The sequence below is a fragment of the Microcebus murinus genome, chromosome 18 (assembly GCF_040939455.1).
Source record: "Microcebus murinus isolate Inina chromosome 18, M.murinus_Inina_mat1.0, whole genome shotgun sequence".
Classification (NCBI taxonomy): Eukaryota; Metazoa; Chordata; class Mammalia; order Primates; family Cheirogaleidae; genus Microcebus; species Microcebus murinus.
The window spans coordinates 15213313-15231339 of NC_134121.1; the positions used below are offsets into that span (position 1 = coordinate 15213313).

At 43.5% G+C, this 18027-nt stretch overlaps 1 protein-coding gene and 1 pseudogene across 2 annotated transcripts; both read right to left on the reverse strand.

Annotated features, from left to right (window-relative positions):
• Window positions 1–4016: 4016 nt before the first annotated feature.
• LOC142861840 (large ribosomal subunit protein uL18m pseudogene) lies at window positions 4017–7489 on the reverse strand (annotated as a pseudogene).
• Window positions 5245–18027, reverse strand: ZNF232 (zinc finger protein 232). Of its 2 annotated transcripts, XR_012913028.1 has the most exons (5): window positions 17336–18027; window positions 15803–16274; window positions 15370–15523; window positions 11248–13244; window positions 5246–9785 (listed from the first exon to the last, which is right to left on the reverse strand). XR_012913028.1 is itself a non-coding variant. In XM_012779371.2 (4 exons), exons 1-4 carry the CDS (start codon window positions 17356–17358, stop codon window positions 12484–12486), a joined length of 1410 nt encoding a protein of 469 aa, XP_012634825.2. In that variant the 5' UTR covers window positions 17359–18027; the 3' UTR covers window positions 5245–12483. The 2 variants fall into 2 exon arrangements, 1 of the variants encoding a protein (XP_012634825.2); XM_012779371.2 differs by having other exon boundaries at window positions 5245–13244.

The window sequence follows — 18027 nt, forward strand, 5'->3', positions numbered from 1 at the left end:
AGCCACAGGTTGCTTTAAATACACCCCTTTCCTTGCAATGTTCAGCCCTGAAAAAAAAAAAATCAGACCCTTTGCCTGTATCATCCTCAAAAATATTAATTTCATAATGGCTTTTGTTTATGACTTGATCTCATTTATGTTTTTCACACATTATTTCCATCTTCCTGGATATAGTTTTTTCTTGGTATGAGCTATCTTAAATGGAAGTAATTATTGGAGTTTGGTGGTCTTATTTTTGCAGCCTCATCAGCATCACAGGCTTATATTTTCTTCAAATGTATTAATAGTCTCAGGATAATTTTGAAAATTAGTTTTAAAATGGTTTGTTATAAAAGGATGGGATTCTACTGCAAGACAAACCATATGCTGGAAGCCCAGCTGGCTGGAGCAGAGTCCTGTCAGAGCTGGATATTTGTCCTTTGAATACAGGCACAACCACTTTAAGTCCTTTTCTGGTTCCCTCTTTTTCTTACTCAGAAATTTTGCTCAGAATATTTGCTTAGGTACCTCAGAAAAACTTGTCCTTTTTTTTTCCTTCCATGTCATGGGAACTCATTTATAAGCTAGAAATAAGATCCAGGCAGACAAAGAAATAGCAATAATGCAGGAAATCCAATTGAATCAAGAAAAAAGTAGCCATTTATTAAGACAGAGGATCAAATAACCAGTGCCACTAGCCTGTAAAGACCCGGAGCATGCCCAGAAATCCCCTCAGATTTTAAATGGATTGTATTTATCTTGGTTGTTCCCTGAGTTTGTTTCCTCATTCATAAAGTAGGGAAAATACCTACCCTTCAAGGGTGTGGGAATATAATAATATATAATAATGTATCTGAAAGTCCAGTGCCTGGTACATATTAGGAGCCTAATAAATGCAGTTTTTCTCCTGTATCCATTTTCCTTCTCTGATTTACTCCAAGGATGCTTTCTCAACAAGCATTAGAGTTCAAAAAGAGAATAAAAATTACTTCTCTCAACCACTGCCTTGTACTAATTTTTATTTTCTGTTGTGTTTTATCTTAAATGTACATTATTTCATCTACCTTAAGCAGTCATCCTCCAACTACAGCCTGTGGGCCACATGCGGGTGTTTTTGCCCATTTGTTTTTTTACTTCAAAATAAGATATGTGCAGTGTGCATAGGAATTTGTTCATAGTTTTTTAAAAAAAACTATAGTCCGGCCCTCCAATGGTCTGAGGGACAGTGAACTGGCCCCCTGTTTAAAAAGTTTGAGGACCCCTGACCTTAAGGATGCTAAGTAGCCCTTTTGAGTTGACTTGGGAATCTCATTACCATTTACAATAGTTTCTTTGCCAAGTCTAACCAGTGGATTTAATGAAATTTCTGAATGTAACATGTTTAAAGTCTATTGTAGAAGGCTGCTTCTTTTACAAAAGGGAATTCCCTTGTGAAGTACTTACAGTCTGTAGGTTTCCTGAAAAGTCAACATTTTATTCTACTTATAAAATTTTGCCCTTATTTTTAAAATAAAATTCCACACCTGGGCCAATAATGTCACCTATGTATTTATTACTGGTTTTAAGCAATTTTATTGTGATAGTGCCTTGGTCTATTTTTCTTTATGTTTCTGCTGCTTGGTGTTTATTGAGCTTCTTGGATCTGTGGACTTATGGAAAACTTTCAGTCCTTATATTTTTCTGCTTTCCTCCTGTTTACTCCCTGGGACTCCAATTATTATACATGTATATTTGGTTGATGATGTTGTCCCATGGCTCACAGATGCTTTGTTAAAAATATAACCGGGCGTCGTGGCTCACGCCTGTAATCCTAGCACTCTGGGAGGCTGAGGCAGGCGGATTGCTCGAGGTCGGGAGTTCGAAACCAGCCTGAGCGAGACCCCGTCTCTACTAAAAATAGAAAGGAATTAATTGACCAACTAAAAGTATATATACAAAAAAATTAGCCGGGCATGGTGGTACGTGCCTGTAGTCCCAGCTACTTGGGAGGCTGAGGCAGGAGGATCGCTTGAGCCCAGGAGTTTGAGGTTGCTGTGAGCTAGGCTGACGCCATGGCACTCACTCTAGCCTGGGCAACAAAAGTGAGACTCTGTCTCAAAAAAAAAAAAAAAAAACTTTAAAAATTAAAAAAAAATCTGTTTCATTTTGTATAGTTTCTATCCAGTATATTTTTTATTTCAGACATTGTATTTTTCATCTTTAGAACACAATTTGGGTCTTTTAAATATCTTGTCTCTCCTTACATGCTCATGTTTTCCTTTACCTTCTTGAATATATGGAGTACAATAGCTGTTTTTAATGTTCTTGTCTACTAATTATATCATCTGTGCCATTTCTGGGTCTCTTTCTATTGATTTTTCTCATTAAGAGTCATATTTTCCTTTTTCTTTGCATGCCTTTAATTTTTGATTGGATACCAGACACTGTAAATTTTATGTTGTTGGGTGTTTTTTTTCTTAATTCCTTTAAATATTTTTGAGCTTTGTACTGGGATACAGTTAAGTTGCTTGGAAACAGTTTCTTTTGAGGTTTGATTTTAAGAGCACCCTTTCGTGATTTGGACTCATCACTGAATACCCTTCTGAATACTCCACCTGATGCCCTGTGTATTATTAACACAAGGTTTCTCCACTCTGGTTCTTTAGAACATGAGCTATTCACAGACCTGCTAGAGCTCCAAGAATTCTATAACTCCTTTCCAGTGATTCTTTGCCCAGCCTCAGGTAGTTTCCTCACACAAATGTGCTGATCAGTACTCAGCTGAAGAACTGAGGGAACATCCTGCAGAGCTCTGGAGACTGCTCTCTGTTCAACTCCTCTCTGATGCTGTTCTGCCTTAGCATTTCTGAATTCCCAAGTCTGTCTCCTCAACTCAGGGACCCTGCTGGCTGTTTGGGTTACCCCTCCCTGCACTGCAGCCTAGAAACTCTACCAGCAATAAGCTAGGCCAATGCTAGGATTCATCTCATTTGTTTCCCTTAGTTCAGGGATCATTGTCCTGCACTGGCTGTTACCCAATGCAGGGGTAAAATCTAAAAAATCATTGTTTCATATATTTTGTCTGGCTGTTTAGTTATTTAAGATGGGATGGTAAATCCAGTTCCTTTTATCCCATCATGGTTGGAAGCAGAAGTCTTTTCTCTATTTATAGATTTGTTCACTTGATCTACAAGGTTTTTGTTTATCCCGATTTTGTAGGTAACAGGCCTCTTTCAAGGCTTTCGGTTTTGAAATAAAGACCCTCACTTCTCATTGTTCCATTATGCAATAAAGGTGACAATTTAATTTTATATTGGTTCCTGCACAACAGAGGTAGTCCAGTCACCAGACCCAGCACCCACCTGTCTGGGAAGCAGTGCTGACCAGAACAGTGAGTTTGGTTTTCCCTGCCCCACAATTCAAGTTAGAAATGCAAAAAGTCCCACTTCCTCTTCCTCTTCCTCACAGCTTTGAGTAAAGAGCACTATGTGCAGAGGCTCTGAAATCATACTTAAGTTCAGATCTTGGCTCTGCCATTTACAAATCATGTGGCCTTGGACAAATTATTTAATTTCTTTTAGTCTCTTTCTTCATTTGTAACATTGCAATATAAAGCCTACTTCTTTTTTTTTTTTTTAAAGAGTTCATAATACACCTTTATTTTGCAACTTATAAACAAGTTTTGTCTTTCAAAAGTTAATTATAGGCCGGGCGCGGTGGCTCACGCCTGTAATCCTAGCACTCTGGGAGGCCGAGGTGGGCGGATTGCTCGAGGTCAGGAGTTCAAAACCAACCTGAGCAAGAGCGAGACCCCGTCTCTACTATAAACAGAAAGAAATTAATTGGCCAACTAATATATATAGAAAAAATTAGCCGGGAATGGTGGTGCATGCCTGTAGTCCCAGCTACTCGGGAGGCTGAGGCAGCAGGATTGCTTGAGCCCAGGAGTCTGAGGTTGCTGTGAGCTAGGCTGACGCCACAGCACTCACTCTAGCCTGGGCAACAAAGCGAGACTCTGTCTCAAAAAAAAAAAAAAAAAAGTTAATTATAATTGGTGACTGCTTTTTTTAGATACAATACCCCTGGTCATGTCCAAGAGTGGGGAAGAATTTCACCCTTGATTTAAAAAAACACACATACACACAAGGGGAAGGAGTATGACGTTAACTACAAATAATATTCCACTGTGATATTATTGCTATAAACTTCCAAGCTGGTTGTTCTTCCAGATGTTCTTTTTTTTTTTGAGACAGAGTCTCACTCTTGCCCGGGCTAGAGTGCTGTGGCATCAGCCTAGCTCACAGCAACCTCAAACTCCTGGGCTCAAGCAATTCTCCTGGCTCAGCCTCCTGAGTAGCTTGGACTACAGGCATGCGCCACCATGCCTGGCTAATTTTTTCTATATATTTTTAGTTGGCCAATTAATTTCTTTCTATTTTTAGTAGAGATGGGGTTTTGCTCTTGCTCAGCCTGGTCTGGAACTCCTGAGCTCAAACAATCCACCCACCTCGGCCTCCCAGAGTGCTAGGATTACAGGTGTGAGCCACCGCGCCTGGCCTCAGATGTTCTTTTGGTGGCTGTAGCAGCTGATAGTTTCATCACATTCAAAACAACTAATGCTTCTATTTTATTCATAGATTCTCTGAGGTTCCTGTAGAACCCCACCATATTCTGTCATAGCACTCTGTAGTTGTTTCATCAATTCTGAGGCTGCCTCCCAAGGGACTGGTTGGTAGATCAATGAAGTTGATTCCCGCCTCTAAGAATCTCTCTGCCAGCATTTATCTTACACTCTCACAAGCCACCACACTTTTGGAGTATACTATAAAGGTGCTTTTTAATAGCTCATTCATGTGTGGATGCTGAAACCACAAGCTGGCCATTTCAATGCTCAACAAGCACTTCTGTATGATGCTGAGTCCTCATAATTCACAACCTGTGTCAAACTCATGAGAAGAGCACACTGTCCCTCAACCCCGCTCTTTCCTGGCTACAGCTAACAGCTCCAGATTCTGGGGTTTCCAGTTGGTGAACTCTGGGGCAACATCTTCATTCTCCTAAGGGTCCAATTCTGGTTTCACTGTCAGCTTGGAACTGGTTGAGAGGGCTGTGAACCTATACTCAGGGTTCCTGCAAAACCAACAACTCCCAGAGCCAAGACCAAAGTGCCACTGCTGAGAAAAGCTTTGCCTTCTTTTTCTCACGGGTGCCTCAGTGTCTGTCAGTTGCAGCCATATTAACTCTAAAACCTACTTCTTTTTTTTTTTTTTTTTTTTTGAGACAAGAGTCTTGCTTTGTTGCCCAGGCTAGAGTGAGTGCTATGGCGTCAGCCTAGCTCACAGCAACCTCAGACTCCTGGGCTCAGGCAATCCTGCTGCCTCAGCCTTCCGAGTAGGTGGGACTACAGGCATGTGCCACCACGCCCGGCTAATTTTTTCTATATATATTAGTTGGCCAATTAATTTCTTTCTATTTATAGTAGAGATGGGGTCTCGCTCTAGCTCAGGCTGGTTTCAAATTCCTGACCTCGAGCAATCTGCCTGCCTCAGCCTCCAGAGTGCTAGGATTACAGGCGTGAGCCACCGCGCCCGGCCTAAAACCTACTTCTTAAAGTTATTAGTGTGACTGAAACACTTGTCAGTAATTTTCAGGTGCCTGGAATAAGAGGAGAAAACAAGGCTCCAAGGCAGACTGACTTCCTTAACTTTAAGTCCAACCCTCTGCCATAGGAAAAAGCCTCCCCCTTCCATGTGCTCCCTGGTGTGCAGCTCTTCTCCCTCACCCCACAGCTTATGGTCCACACTGTCCGTTGGGCAGCCACTGTGCCACCTCTGGCTTTCCAGGATCCAAGAGCCCAGGCCCAGGCAGCTGCTCAGGGTCCCCTCAGGTGTGTGCAGAGGCAGGTGCCTGAGAAAGGCCTGCAGAATGGGGCTTCTGGACAGAGCCTAAGATTCCTGGGAGGGAAACATGGAGCCATTTGCACTCTTTGGCTTGCAGCATAAATAGGGTCCAGAGGTAGGGTGGTTTCTGCCTGGCAAAGTCTGATCTGCCCCCGAAAGTCCTACTGATCATGATGCCATTCATACCTTTCAGAATTGTCGGCTCTTCTACATTCCCATGGCCACACTCTCAGTTTAGGTAAGCATATTACTCAGGGTTATTACATCAGCCTGCTAATAAGCATCTGTTTTCAATTTTCCACACGGTGGCTTAAGTGATCTTTCTGAGGTGCACAACTGAACAATTGATGGTGTCACTCCCCATTAAGGGCTCCCCACGGCTCTTAAGTCCAAAATCCCTTATATGGCCTACAAAGCCACACCATCAGCTAAACTTCAGTTCACCTCTCCAGCCTCATCTAACCCTTTCTTCCTCCCACTTTATATGACAGGTGCACCAAGAAATGTGCCCTCATCTTTCCAGGCTTTTGCATGTGTTGTACCTTCTGCCGGGAAGCTCTCTTTCTTCCCTTTCCCTCCATGCCCTTTCTTCTTTGCTGATCCTCCATATCGTTAAGCACTGAGCTCGGACTGTACCTTCTCTCAGGTGTGCCCTCACAGCAGCCTCTTGTCAGGATAAATACCCCAGTATATGGTAATTCCTGTTACCTCTTCCCCCACCTTCCACAGTAAACTGTTTCAGGGAAAGTACTGTGTTTTTTTCATTATGATTTGTACCCGTGTCTGATACATAACAGGCACTTGAAATTTGCTGAATGGACATATAAATCTATGAATAAATTGATGCATGACAGACAAGAGAGCAGGTAGGGATTTGTAGCTTTCTTCACAAATTAGTGACTTAATTTTCACTTTTCCCTCAATTCACATCTCTTTGCTTCTTTGATGCTGCCTACTTTTTATAGGTTGAGATCCCCAGGAAACAGATTTTGAAATGGAGTGTGTGCAGGAAGTTTACTGGGGAATGTTCTTGGGAACACCTGTGAAAGAAAAGAGGCCACAGGATGGTTAAACGGTGATGCAGCTGCAACAGAAGCCTCCACCACACCACAAGACCTTTCAGAGAAGGTTCCCACTGAAGCAAGGTGGCCAGGCCTTTGAGCCCATCCCCTCTCTCACCCCGCCCCCTCCCTTGGGTTAGATGTGGGCTGTTCCGGGGAGGGAACCTAAGCTTGGCTGAGGCAGCTCCCTGTTAGCCAAGGGCACTTCTTGGGGAGAGACAGTTGTCAGCAGGCAGCACTCCTGGAAGCTGGGGGATCCTGGTAGTGCACCACAGCATCCAGTACGATGATTAAGACTTAAGATGTCTGTTCCATATGAAGGCAGGTGGAAGAGACCATCTGCCTTTAATGTGAACAGGAATGTCAAGGACCTGGTACACAGGAGGTGCTTATCAAATACTTTTTTCCTTCTCTACTAAACTTATTCCCTGGGTGGATTTAAGATTCTAAAATATTCAGACCCACTTGAAACATGAGATTGCTGCCTTTCAGCAATCTCATAATATAAGCTAACATAAGTACAGACCTGTTCCTGTCATTGGGGTTGGTGTTACTGCATTTAATCTCCATAACTACCTAAGGATGGATACTATTAATATTATTTTCCCCTTTTTACAGAGGAGAAAGTTGAGACTCGAGAGATTAAATGACATCCAATGTGCTATAGGCTGAAATGTGTTCATGCTACAAAATTCATGTTGAAGTCCTAACCCCCAAGTACCTCAGAATGTGACTTTATTTGGAGGTAGGGTCTTTAAAGAGGTAATTAAGTTAAAATGAAGTTAATAGGATGGACCCTAATCCAATATAACTGGTATCCTCATAAGAAGTGGAAATTAAGTCAGACATGCACAGAGGAAAAACCATGTGAAAAGACACAGGGAAATGACCATATACAAGCCAAAGAGAGAGGTCTCAGAAGAAACCAACCCTGCTGACACCTTGATCTTGGACTTCTAGCCTCCAGAATTATGAGAAAAATAAATTTCTGTTATTTAAGCCAAGCAATCTGTGGTACTTTATTACGGCACTCCTAGCAAACTCATACACAAGATCATTACAGCTAGTGAATACTATATTTGAGGTTTGTATTGCCTGTCTCAAGAATCCACATGCTATTGTTAAAGTGACTATTGCTGCAAAGATGGTTTCTACCAACTAAAGCACAATGTGCTCATTAAGTGGAGACTATATAATGCAAAGATTGCTGCTCAACAAGTATCTGCTGAACAGAATAGAAAATGCTTTTTTTTTTTTTTTTTTGAGACAGAGTCTCACTTTATTTCCCAGGCTAGAGTGAGTGCTGTGGCATCAGCCTAGCTCACAGCAACCTCAAACTCCTGGGCTCAAGCAATCCTGCTGTCTCAGCCTCCCGAGTAGCTGGGACTATAGGCATGTGCCACCATGCCCGGCTAATTTTTTTTTTCTATACATATATTAGTTGGCCAATTAATTTCTTTCTATTTATAGTAGAGATGGGGTCTCGCTCTTGCTCAGGCTGGTTTGAACTCCTGACCTTGAGCAATCTGCCCGCCTCGGCCTCCCAGAGTGTTAGGATTACAGGCGTGAGCCACTGCGCTCTTGGCCAGAAAATGCTCTTTTAAGATGTTCAAGGAAAGAACTATTGAACTCTCTCTACCACACCCAACCCCCAGCCAGTCTTGCCTTCACAGGGCAATTTCTGAAAGGGCTGTCCTAGTCAGTGGCCCCACCCAGGAAACTATGGTGCCAGGAAACCTGGCAGCAGCAAGATGGGAAGGGAGAGGCTCGTGCTATACCAAATGTCCACACTGCCTGGCTCAGTCTGCAAGTCCCTTCACCAGTGGCTTCCTCCAACAGTCCATATCTTTGTTGTAGGCAGGGCTATCTTGCTTCTTGCCCCTCCCTACATCTGAAATTTTTCTGGAGCCAAAGAAATTAGATATTATAGAAAAGTATTCACCTGGGCTCAAGTGACCCTCCTGCCTCTATTCCGAACTTGTTTAGTTGGACAGAACAATTCTGCCTCACAGACATGCTTTGGAGCTCTGATAAAGAGCATCCTTGTTCAGTGTCTTGAGTTTTATAGGCCACAAAGTGTCCATCTCAAAGGTACATGTCTCAGCTTCCCTTGTTTTTGCTTTCCTCCATCTTCTATCTTATCTTGTTCTGTGTATAATAAAAGGTTAGAAGCTGTGGACAGCTTAATTGGCTGATTGGGCAACAATGATTTTACGACAGGAAACATTTTATGCACTGTTTTCTTTGAGGAGGTTGTAATTACTGATATCCTAGAATGTGAAATTTTTGACGGTATGTACATTTTAAAGAATTATGATTAATCTGTTAATTTTTGAAAGTTTATAACATAATGTATTTGGTCTGTAAAAATTACAAAAAAATAAAATCAGTCTTTGGTTGGAAAAAAAAAAGTATTCACCTGAAACTATAAGATCTTGTTAATGAAATTATTCTAACTGCGCTTATTCCATGACTTTGGTTTTATTATATTAAAAGACTTTGCTCATGATCCCTGAAGAGGAATCCAGGAATTGACTGAAATTTGCACAAACAATATTTTTCCATTGGGTATAAAAGTGCCTCACTTATACATGTATACTTTGCATTTCCCTTTGATGAGAGAGTTTCCCCCAGAGGTGTAGGTGAACAGATAAGAAACTCTGTACCTTTTAGTCAGAGGATGATCCATATTTCTGATCAACCCCAGTGGTCTCTGCCCTCAAAGCACCTGGGTATCCACTTCCTCCAGACCAGGCCACAAGTTTCCACTACAGAGTATTTGCTGTGAAATCTCTATTTAGGGTGTTTATATGGAAGCCCTAGGTTGCCCATAAGCAACTAGACCAGGAACATTCAGTTTCTCCTGCTGTGGACAAAAGATCACAATCTTGTTAACAGGTTCTTTTGCTTATTCGGCTGCAGAGCTGGGAATATCTATGCTGCGGAGTGAATTCCAAAATGCACGTGGACAAGGCACTTGTACATACAGAAATAGGAAGAGACTATTATACAAGTATGGCACCTTTAACTCCCAGGACTCCCTCAAGATAAGGAACTAGTTTCTATAATATAATCAAACTAGGCACACAAAACATCTGTTGTTGGACTAGCTTCTTCTGCATTAACAAAGACTAAAGGGAAGGTTTCAATGTTTTGCCTACAGTATTTTTCTGATTTCAGCTCTCCTTAGAATGCTTAAAGAGCACTGCACAATGATGGGTATTTCTGGAGTGACTGCCACAAAGGCCAGAGCTCTAATCCATACCTTTGACCTCTTGTCCCCATCCCCTGCTTCCCAGAATCCTACTTTGCCCTTTCTGGGAACTCTGTGCTGGTCAACCAGCAGCACGGGGTTGAGAAATGGGGAGATGTTTCATGGGGTGAAAAGATGGCTACTCCTCATCATCCCAAATTTGTTCTCTCCTTCTCCATAGTAATTTAACTGGGCAAATGCTAGAGGTGTTTTCCAGCTCCCTAGAAGACAGATGTGGCCATGTAACTGAGTTCTCACCAGAGGGTTGGGCTACCTCCCATGACACTTAATGGAAGGGAAATCATTTGTTCTTGTGATTATTACTTTGATTTTCCTGTGAGTTAGAATATGCATATGGTAATGATCTAGCTTTAAGCCTATGGACAAAAACAACATCCTAGCCTAGGGGATGGAAGAGTAAGATAAAAAGCACATGGGCTCTTAAAATATGTGGTGAAACCAAATTGGGCTGCCTCCTAGACCATGGCTTGGCAAACTTTTTTGTACAGGGCCAGATAGTATAATAAATATTTTAGGCTTTGCAGACCATATACAGTCTGTCACATATTCTTTCTTTTACAATACTTTAATAATGTAAAAACAATTTTTAGCTTGTTGGCCATACAAAAACAGGTCTTGAGCTGGGTCTGAATTTGGATGGCTGATTACCTGCTTACCTCTGGACATTTATGTGAGAGAGAAATAAACTAGTATGTCAAAGTCAGGAGTCTTCTCTGAGGAGGTAACATTTAAATAGAGATCCAGATAATGGAAGTGACTTATGTAACTATCTAGGAGGAAAGCATGGAGGTAGGGGGTGGAGAGCAAAGACAGGTCTCCGGTGGAAATGAACTTAAAATGTGTACCAGTTATCAATTCAGTGCCTCCTATCTCCAAATCTACCCTTCTTTGCCCTACTTTATGATACTAGAGCTGGACCTGTAAACATTCCCTCTTTGTCAGTAAAGGGCACTGGAAGGACAAAGCAAAGGGGCTTCTTCCTAGTTCTGGCTTTTTCCATCTTACTCTTACAGTGAAGCTGCCAGTGGAATGTGGGAGACCCCGTGGCACTTACCCTCTAGTGAGTTTTGCTGGCACCTTAACCAGTGGCTTCCTGCTCGTCAGCCTCGGCCTGCAACCCCTCAGTGAACTTCACCATCTGGTGGGGCAATAGCCAATGTTGTGTTGGTAAATATTTAATAATTAGCTCAAAACCAAAAAAATCTGATTTGTTGCATTTGCTGACTTCCATAGTGTGAATACCACAGCTAATTTCAATGTAGATTTGGGAAGAGATGTACAAAATTGGCTCTTGCAACCCTATACAGCTGAACTGTGGTACACCACTGGAACAACCACATCCTGTCCAATCTTGAGGTTTGAATTTCAATACTGGTTGGGGTCAGGGGGACCCTCTTCTAAGTCTGCTTCTTCCTTGAGAATTCTCCCTCAGCCCTAGAAGCTATTCTTTACCTCCTTTAGCAGATAATCTCTTTTTACTATTTAACACTTCTTTTTTTTTTTTTTTTTTTGAGACAGAGTCTCACTCTGTTGCCCAGGCTAGAGTGCTGTGGCATCAGACTAGCTCACAGCAACCTCAAAGTCCTGGGCTCAAGCGATCCTCCTGCCTCAGCCTCCCAAGTAGCTGGGACTACAGGCATGCACCACCATGCCCAGGTAATTTTTTTCTATATATATTTTAGTTGGCCAATTAATTTCTTTCTATTTATAGTAGAGATGGGGTCTCACTCTTGCTCAGGCTGGTTTTGAACTCCTGACCTGAGCAATCCGCCCGCCTCGGCCTCCCAGAGTGCTAGGATTACAGGCGTGAGCCACCATGCCTGGCCTATTTAACACTTCTTTATATTAAACTTTCCCTGTTCAAATTACTAGTATGATTTCTGTCTCCTCCCTGGACCTGCAGATATGACCCTATTCAAGGAGGTAGACCAGTATGGGTCTGAGAAAGGACTAGAACCAGAGACCCATTCAGGATAAATACTAATATAACTACACCTGCCTGAGCAGCTGCTTTGTGCCAGGCCCAGAACTCTAATGAAGTAAGCATTACCAAACATATCTTATTGGTGGGCAAACTGGGCAGGTCAGAATGATGCTCAAGGTCATGCTAGAAAGAACAGTAGAATTTGGCTCTTATTTGCAGCCAAAGGAACCTAATTGATACAGTCATCTTAAAGGACATGAAGTGATGATCTGCAGGTGGGACTAAACAGTTTTTCCTAAATCAAGAAAGACACAGGAAAAACCTTAAGGTGCTGATAATTCTTATGGGATCTAGTCTTAAAGAAGATTAGACAAACGTACAAGTCTGTCTGGAGACGTTCTCACCTTCAACACACTGGGAAGGCTCTTTTTTGGTATGAGCCCTTTGGTGTCTAATAAGCTCTGAACTCCATCTATAAGCTTTCCCACATCCTTTACATACAAAAGGTTTCTCTCCACTGTGAATTCTCAGATGCTGACTTAGATATGAGCTTTGACTGAAGGCCTTCCCACACTCATTACACTCATAAGGCTTCTCTCCTGAATGAATTCTCTGATGTTGAACAAGATGAGCACCCCACCTGAAGGCCTTCCCACATTCATTACATTCGTAGGGTTTCTCTCCTGTATGAATTCTCTGATGCTGAATGAGGTTTGAGCTCTGATTGAAAGTTTTCCCACAATCACTACACTTATAGGGTTTCTCTCCAGAATGAATTCTCTGGTGAATTACAAGGTGTGAATTATAAATGAAGGCTTTACCACATTCACTACATTCATGGTCTTTCTTCCCTGTAGTGGTTTTCTTATGGGTGACAACCATCTGTCTGACACTTTTCCCCTGAGCAGGGGACCGCCTCAGTCTCTCTGCTTTGGGATTTCTCTGCTGCTGGTCTAAGGTACCCTCAATTTCAGAGGTAGCTTCAAATGTAGAGGTGTTGGTGGCGAGTTTTTCTGAGGACACCTGAGATTCCACTTCAGTAATGGGCCGTTGTGGCAATGATCCCTTGTCCTTGGGCTCTGGACCATCTTCTGTAACAACTGATGGAAAATGTAAACATTCCTGTTCTGGATGTATAGAGAAATGACACTTAGATTAGAATTTACATTTCTGAAATGAAAATAAAGCTTAGACAATATTCACTAGACATAAGACAAAGGCTAATAAGATTACCAATGGTTATCTCTTAGTGATGGGAATGTAAAGGAGAGAAGGTTTCTTTTTTCTTCCCCTGATTATCTGGGTTTTTTTTTTTCTAATTTTTCCACAATGGAACACTAAATAAGTGTTATTGAAAAAAGAAAAGAAGTTTCAAAGCAGGATCCTATTAGGATTCACTCTTGAAAAATAAGACAAAAACTCTTATTTTCAAGAAATTGGGGAGTGGTCAACTGATGTTGTGAAGGAAGGGAAAAATAAGAAAGAAAAATCAACAGGGTTAGGGAAAAGTGATGTTTCTAAAGGCAGAAAGCCTGTGTAACTCCTGGCTCTGTAACTATTACCTCTTCCCATTCATTTTCCCACCACATAAATGGACAATTACTGAAGCAGAGCCTCCCACAGCTACTTCCTTTATGGAAGGGAAGAGTGCCAGCTCCCTGCCTCCTATCTTCTTGGGGCTCTGTCTTTTCCTTTGCCCTGCTCCTTAAAGAAGGAAGAAAATAATGCTTTGCCTTTTTGTTTTTTTCTTTTTTTTTTTTTTTTTTCTTCACATCTGGAGAGCATTTTCAATGCCTTTTTGTTTTTAAATGTCTGTAAGACAGTTTATGTTTTATTTGTCTGTAACATTCTCTATAGTCTAAGGAGAACAAAAAGCAATTGCTTTAAGCTATCTCAAGATCATATGATTTAAAAAATACATTTTTTTCAAGTTAAATGTTATGGTTAAAGAAGTCTGAAATATGCTTGCTATAAAAAAAAAATCACACAATAGCTAGCTTCTTTTATTTTTTTTTTTTTTGAGACAGAGTCTTGCTTTGTTGTTTAGGCTAGAGTAAGTGCTATGGCGTCAGCCTAGCTCACAGCAACCTGAAACTCCTGGGCTCAAGCAATCCTGCTGCCTCAGCCTCCCAAGTAGCTGGGACTACAGGCATGTGCCACCATGCCTGGTTAATTTTTTCTATATATATTAGTTGGCCAATTAATTTCTTTCTATTTATAGTAGACACGGGGTCTGGCTCTTGCTCAGGCTGGTTTCGAACTCCTGACCTCGAGCAATCTGCCCGCCTCAGCCTCCCAGAGTGCTAGGATTAGCAGGCGTGAGCCACCACGCCCGGCCCATAGCTAGCTTCTTTTTAAAAGTAAAGTATCAAGTTGATAAATGAATAGAGGCTTACTAAACAAAAGTAAAGGAGACAAGAAAAAGTCTGGAAAAAAGAGGAAAGGAGAGCTCAGTAGTAAAAACATACTTCTGAGACAAACTCTAAGATTAATCTCCATTTCTAGTTTTCCCTGTTTTGCTACTAACAAGAATTCTATTTTTCAAATGCTTTTGTTTATGGTGGTAGTGATGGTGGGGTTGTGGTGCAAAACCAATTATTAAATATATTCTTCCTGATTAGAAACATATGTACATTATGTTCACTACAGTTCACTGTCCTGAATTCCTAGGTCTATTGTCTCTAAGTCTAGTGTTTGCCACTGGGAGAGAGGAGAGGATGTTTGTGGGGATGTATGCAGGCTGAGAAGGAAGTTTTTGCAGTAAATCTAAAGGGCAGAAGGTATTAATAAATGCAGACATGAGACAGTTTCAAGTGGGGCTGTTTAGATGGGGGGGTAGGTGGTAGATAAAGGTGATGACAGGCTGTGTCTTACGTAAGACTGCATTATGGCTTAAAAGTGTTTTGGGAGGTATGGAGAAATTAAAGGAAAGGATCTCAATGCTGGCTTCTAAGCTCAAAGCAGAGCTATTATGGACTAGAAGAAGTCAAAAGCAGTGGAGATAATGAAGTAGATATTATGTAAGTTTTAGTTTAATCCTCAAACCATCTCATGAGGTAGGTTATTTTTACTCCTAATTTTACAGGTGATAAAATAGACAAAGCCTCTAACCTAAGAGATAAGAACAGTGAGGCCAAGATGATGATAAAAAAACATGTGAGCACCTACTATTTGTCCTTTATATGTACTAGGTTCTGTACCCTTTATATTCCCTCTTCCTCCTCTCCCTCCCCACAGAATCTTGCTCCTCACCACTCTCTGGGAAAGGCTGGGTCTCCTGAGATTCACACTTGAGCTGCATCTCCTTAGGCTGGAGCTGGATGCTCAGTGCCTCCTGGGCTGCTCCCAGAGGTGCCGCCTTCTCCCATGGCTCTTCCTGTGTAGGTCCACATGCAGGGCTCGGGACCTGGAGGTGATCAGGCACCACTCGGTTTATGTGGGACCAAAGCTTCCAAGGAGACTTTAGAGAGCCTCCTCAACGTCAGCACAGGGGAAGGAAGAGAAACTAGAGTCTCTTTCTCATTCAGGGCTTGAGGGCAGAAAAGACAGAGACAGAAACACACACTAACTACTCTACCTGGCCCAAGAGAGGTTTGACTTTGGCAATTCCCCCTATTGCTGCCCCTCTGTCCAGCCTGAGGGTCATCGATCTGGCTCCCAAAACAGATCAAATCCCCCTTCCCACCTGCGGTCCTGGTTCAAGTCCTTTCTCTAAATCCTCCAGCACAGTCACAGCCTCCTCTCCACTCTTAGGGTGATGTCCCCGCACCCAGGACTGGAGCTCCTCAGGTAGGATGGTCAGGAATTGTTCCAGCACCAGTAACTCCAGGATCTGCTCCTTGGTGTGTCTCTCTGGCCTCAGCCACTCACAGCAGAGTACTCGTAGTCGGCTCAGGGCCTCCCGGGGACCAGGAGTCTCTTGGTAACAGAGTTGCCTGAAGCGCTGGCGAAAGATCTCTTGACTGGTAGAGTGGTTCCCAGGTAGCCTGGTCTCATACTCCCAAGACTGATCCTCTTCCTTTGGCTCCATCATCATAATTTCTTGTTCCTGTGTACCCTGAAGGGCCGGCGTTTTAGCTGCTGTTAGTGATACAGCTGTCTCAGTATGGTCTAGCTCTGTAGAAGGCCCATACCAGCTCGAATCTTTCAGGGGCACCCTGTAACATAAGAAGAAATCAATCATTCTTCTTTTGTTCATTCATAAAACACATACTTAGCATCTACGAAGACTCAAACTCCATAATATACCCTTTCACTCCCTCTTTCTCCTCTGCCCCTCCCCGGAGTCCTGCTCCACTAAGTCAAAGCTTTTAAGATACTTGCAGTCTGGTAGAGACAGGGCCGTAAAGTGGTTTTCTATAATACAAACTAGATAAATGCTGTAACAGGAAAAAGCAGCAGGAAAAAAAAAATTCTGGGAGCCCATAAGAAGAAATGACTATTGGGAAGAAACAATTGTGAAGCAAAACCTCTTTCCAGATTTGGAGCCTAGAGCTGAGCTGCTTTTAGAACGAGGTGGCCGTGATGGGGGGTAGGGGGGCAGCCTCCTCCCAGATGGCCCATTCACCCTTTTCCAAATTTCTGAAGTAGTGGTTGAAGCCAGAGAAAAATGTAAACCCCTTCTAAGGGGCTGGATCTTACTCCAACGCCCAGGATTTGTAGCAGGGCCCTGTTACATGGCTGCTACGAGAAAGACTTAGTCTCGGGTACAGTGTCAGCGTCAGGGAAATCTAACAGGGAAGGAAGTAGACGCACTCAGAGGCCACTAAAGGAGCGCAAACGGGGACTGCTGGGCCGAGGACAAAGGAGGCGCAAAGACAAACGTGAGAGACACCCGTGTTTCTCAGGGTGATGCCCCGGCGGCGCCAGCGCCCAGCTGAACTTCTACCCCGGCCCCCGGCAGGTGCCCACCCGAAAGCCCTGGGGAGGGGGCTGTCGTCCAGGCCGGTTACAACTCCCCACCAACACCCTTCACTCTTCCCGCTGGGATCTCCAGAAAACAGAAGAGGGGCACCGAGGTCCCCAGCCCTCCACAGCACGTGACGTACGTGACGTACCGCAGGCAGCAGAGCGCGGGTACCCGGCTGGCCCAAACCCCTCTCCTCACAACCTGCGGCGCCCCCGGCGAGTCCTGAGCAGGACCCCGCTGCCGGCCGCGACCAGCAAACGCAGCCGGGGCTCGGAGCGGCACCTCGCGACAGCCGCCGGCAAGACTCACCTCACAGCATCAGGAGGTTCCATGGGGCACCAATGCGAGCTGCGCCGCTTCCAGCCGCCCGCCCTAGTTGCTGGTTTGCGCCTGCGCCTGCCGCAGCCTCGGCTTCCACCTCCCAGAAGCCTCCGCGCCGGCTGCCGCTAGCGGACTCTGCTCTGGGTTGTGGCCGACGCTCAGTGGCAGGATGGCAGGAGCCGGCTCCTGGCTCGGACTTGAGCCTAGTACAAGCGAGTGAGCCTCCTGTACGGGTGGACTTCAGTTGGCCTGGTCCCTGGGATTTGCGGTCCCTGGGCAGGTGGAGGCAAAGCCGGTGAGAGCGGATTAACTAGACCATGTCGGGCGGGCCTCGCTTCTCTGGGATTGTACCTCAAGTGGCAGTGCTGGTTGACAGAAATGTCAGAGAAATTCTAACAAGTCTTGGGCATGGCCTGTTGCAACACTGCCTCCTTTAGGTTCTGTTTTCCAGTTACCTCTTCTCACATCTTATCAAAGGGTCACAGCTGAAGACGTTCGCTTCAAGGAGAAAAGATTCCCCAACCACTGGCCCATCCTTGCCCGTTGTTGGTAAATAAAAAGCAATTCCTGGGGCCTAGGGGGAGGGGAGGAGAAAAATAATAATATGGTTTCATTTTATTGGGTTGGGAGAAACTATTGCTATCATGTTTTCCAAAGAGAATAGAGAAATAAGAGTTCCA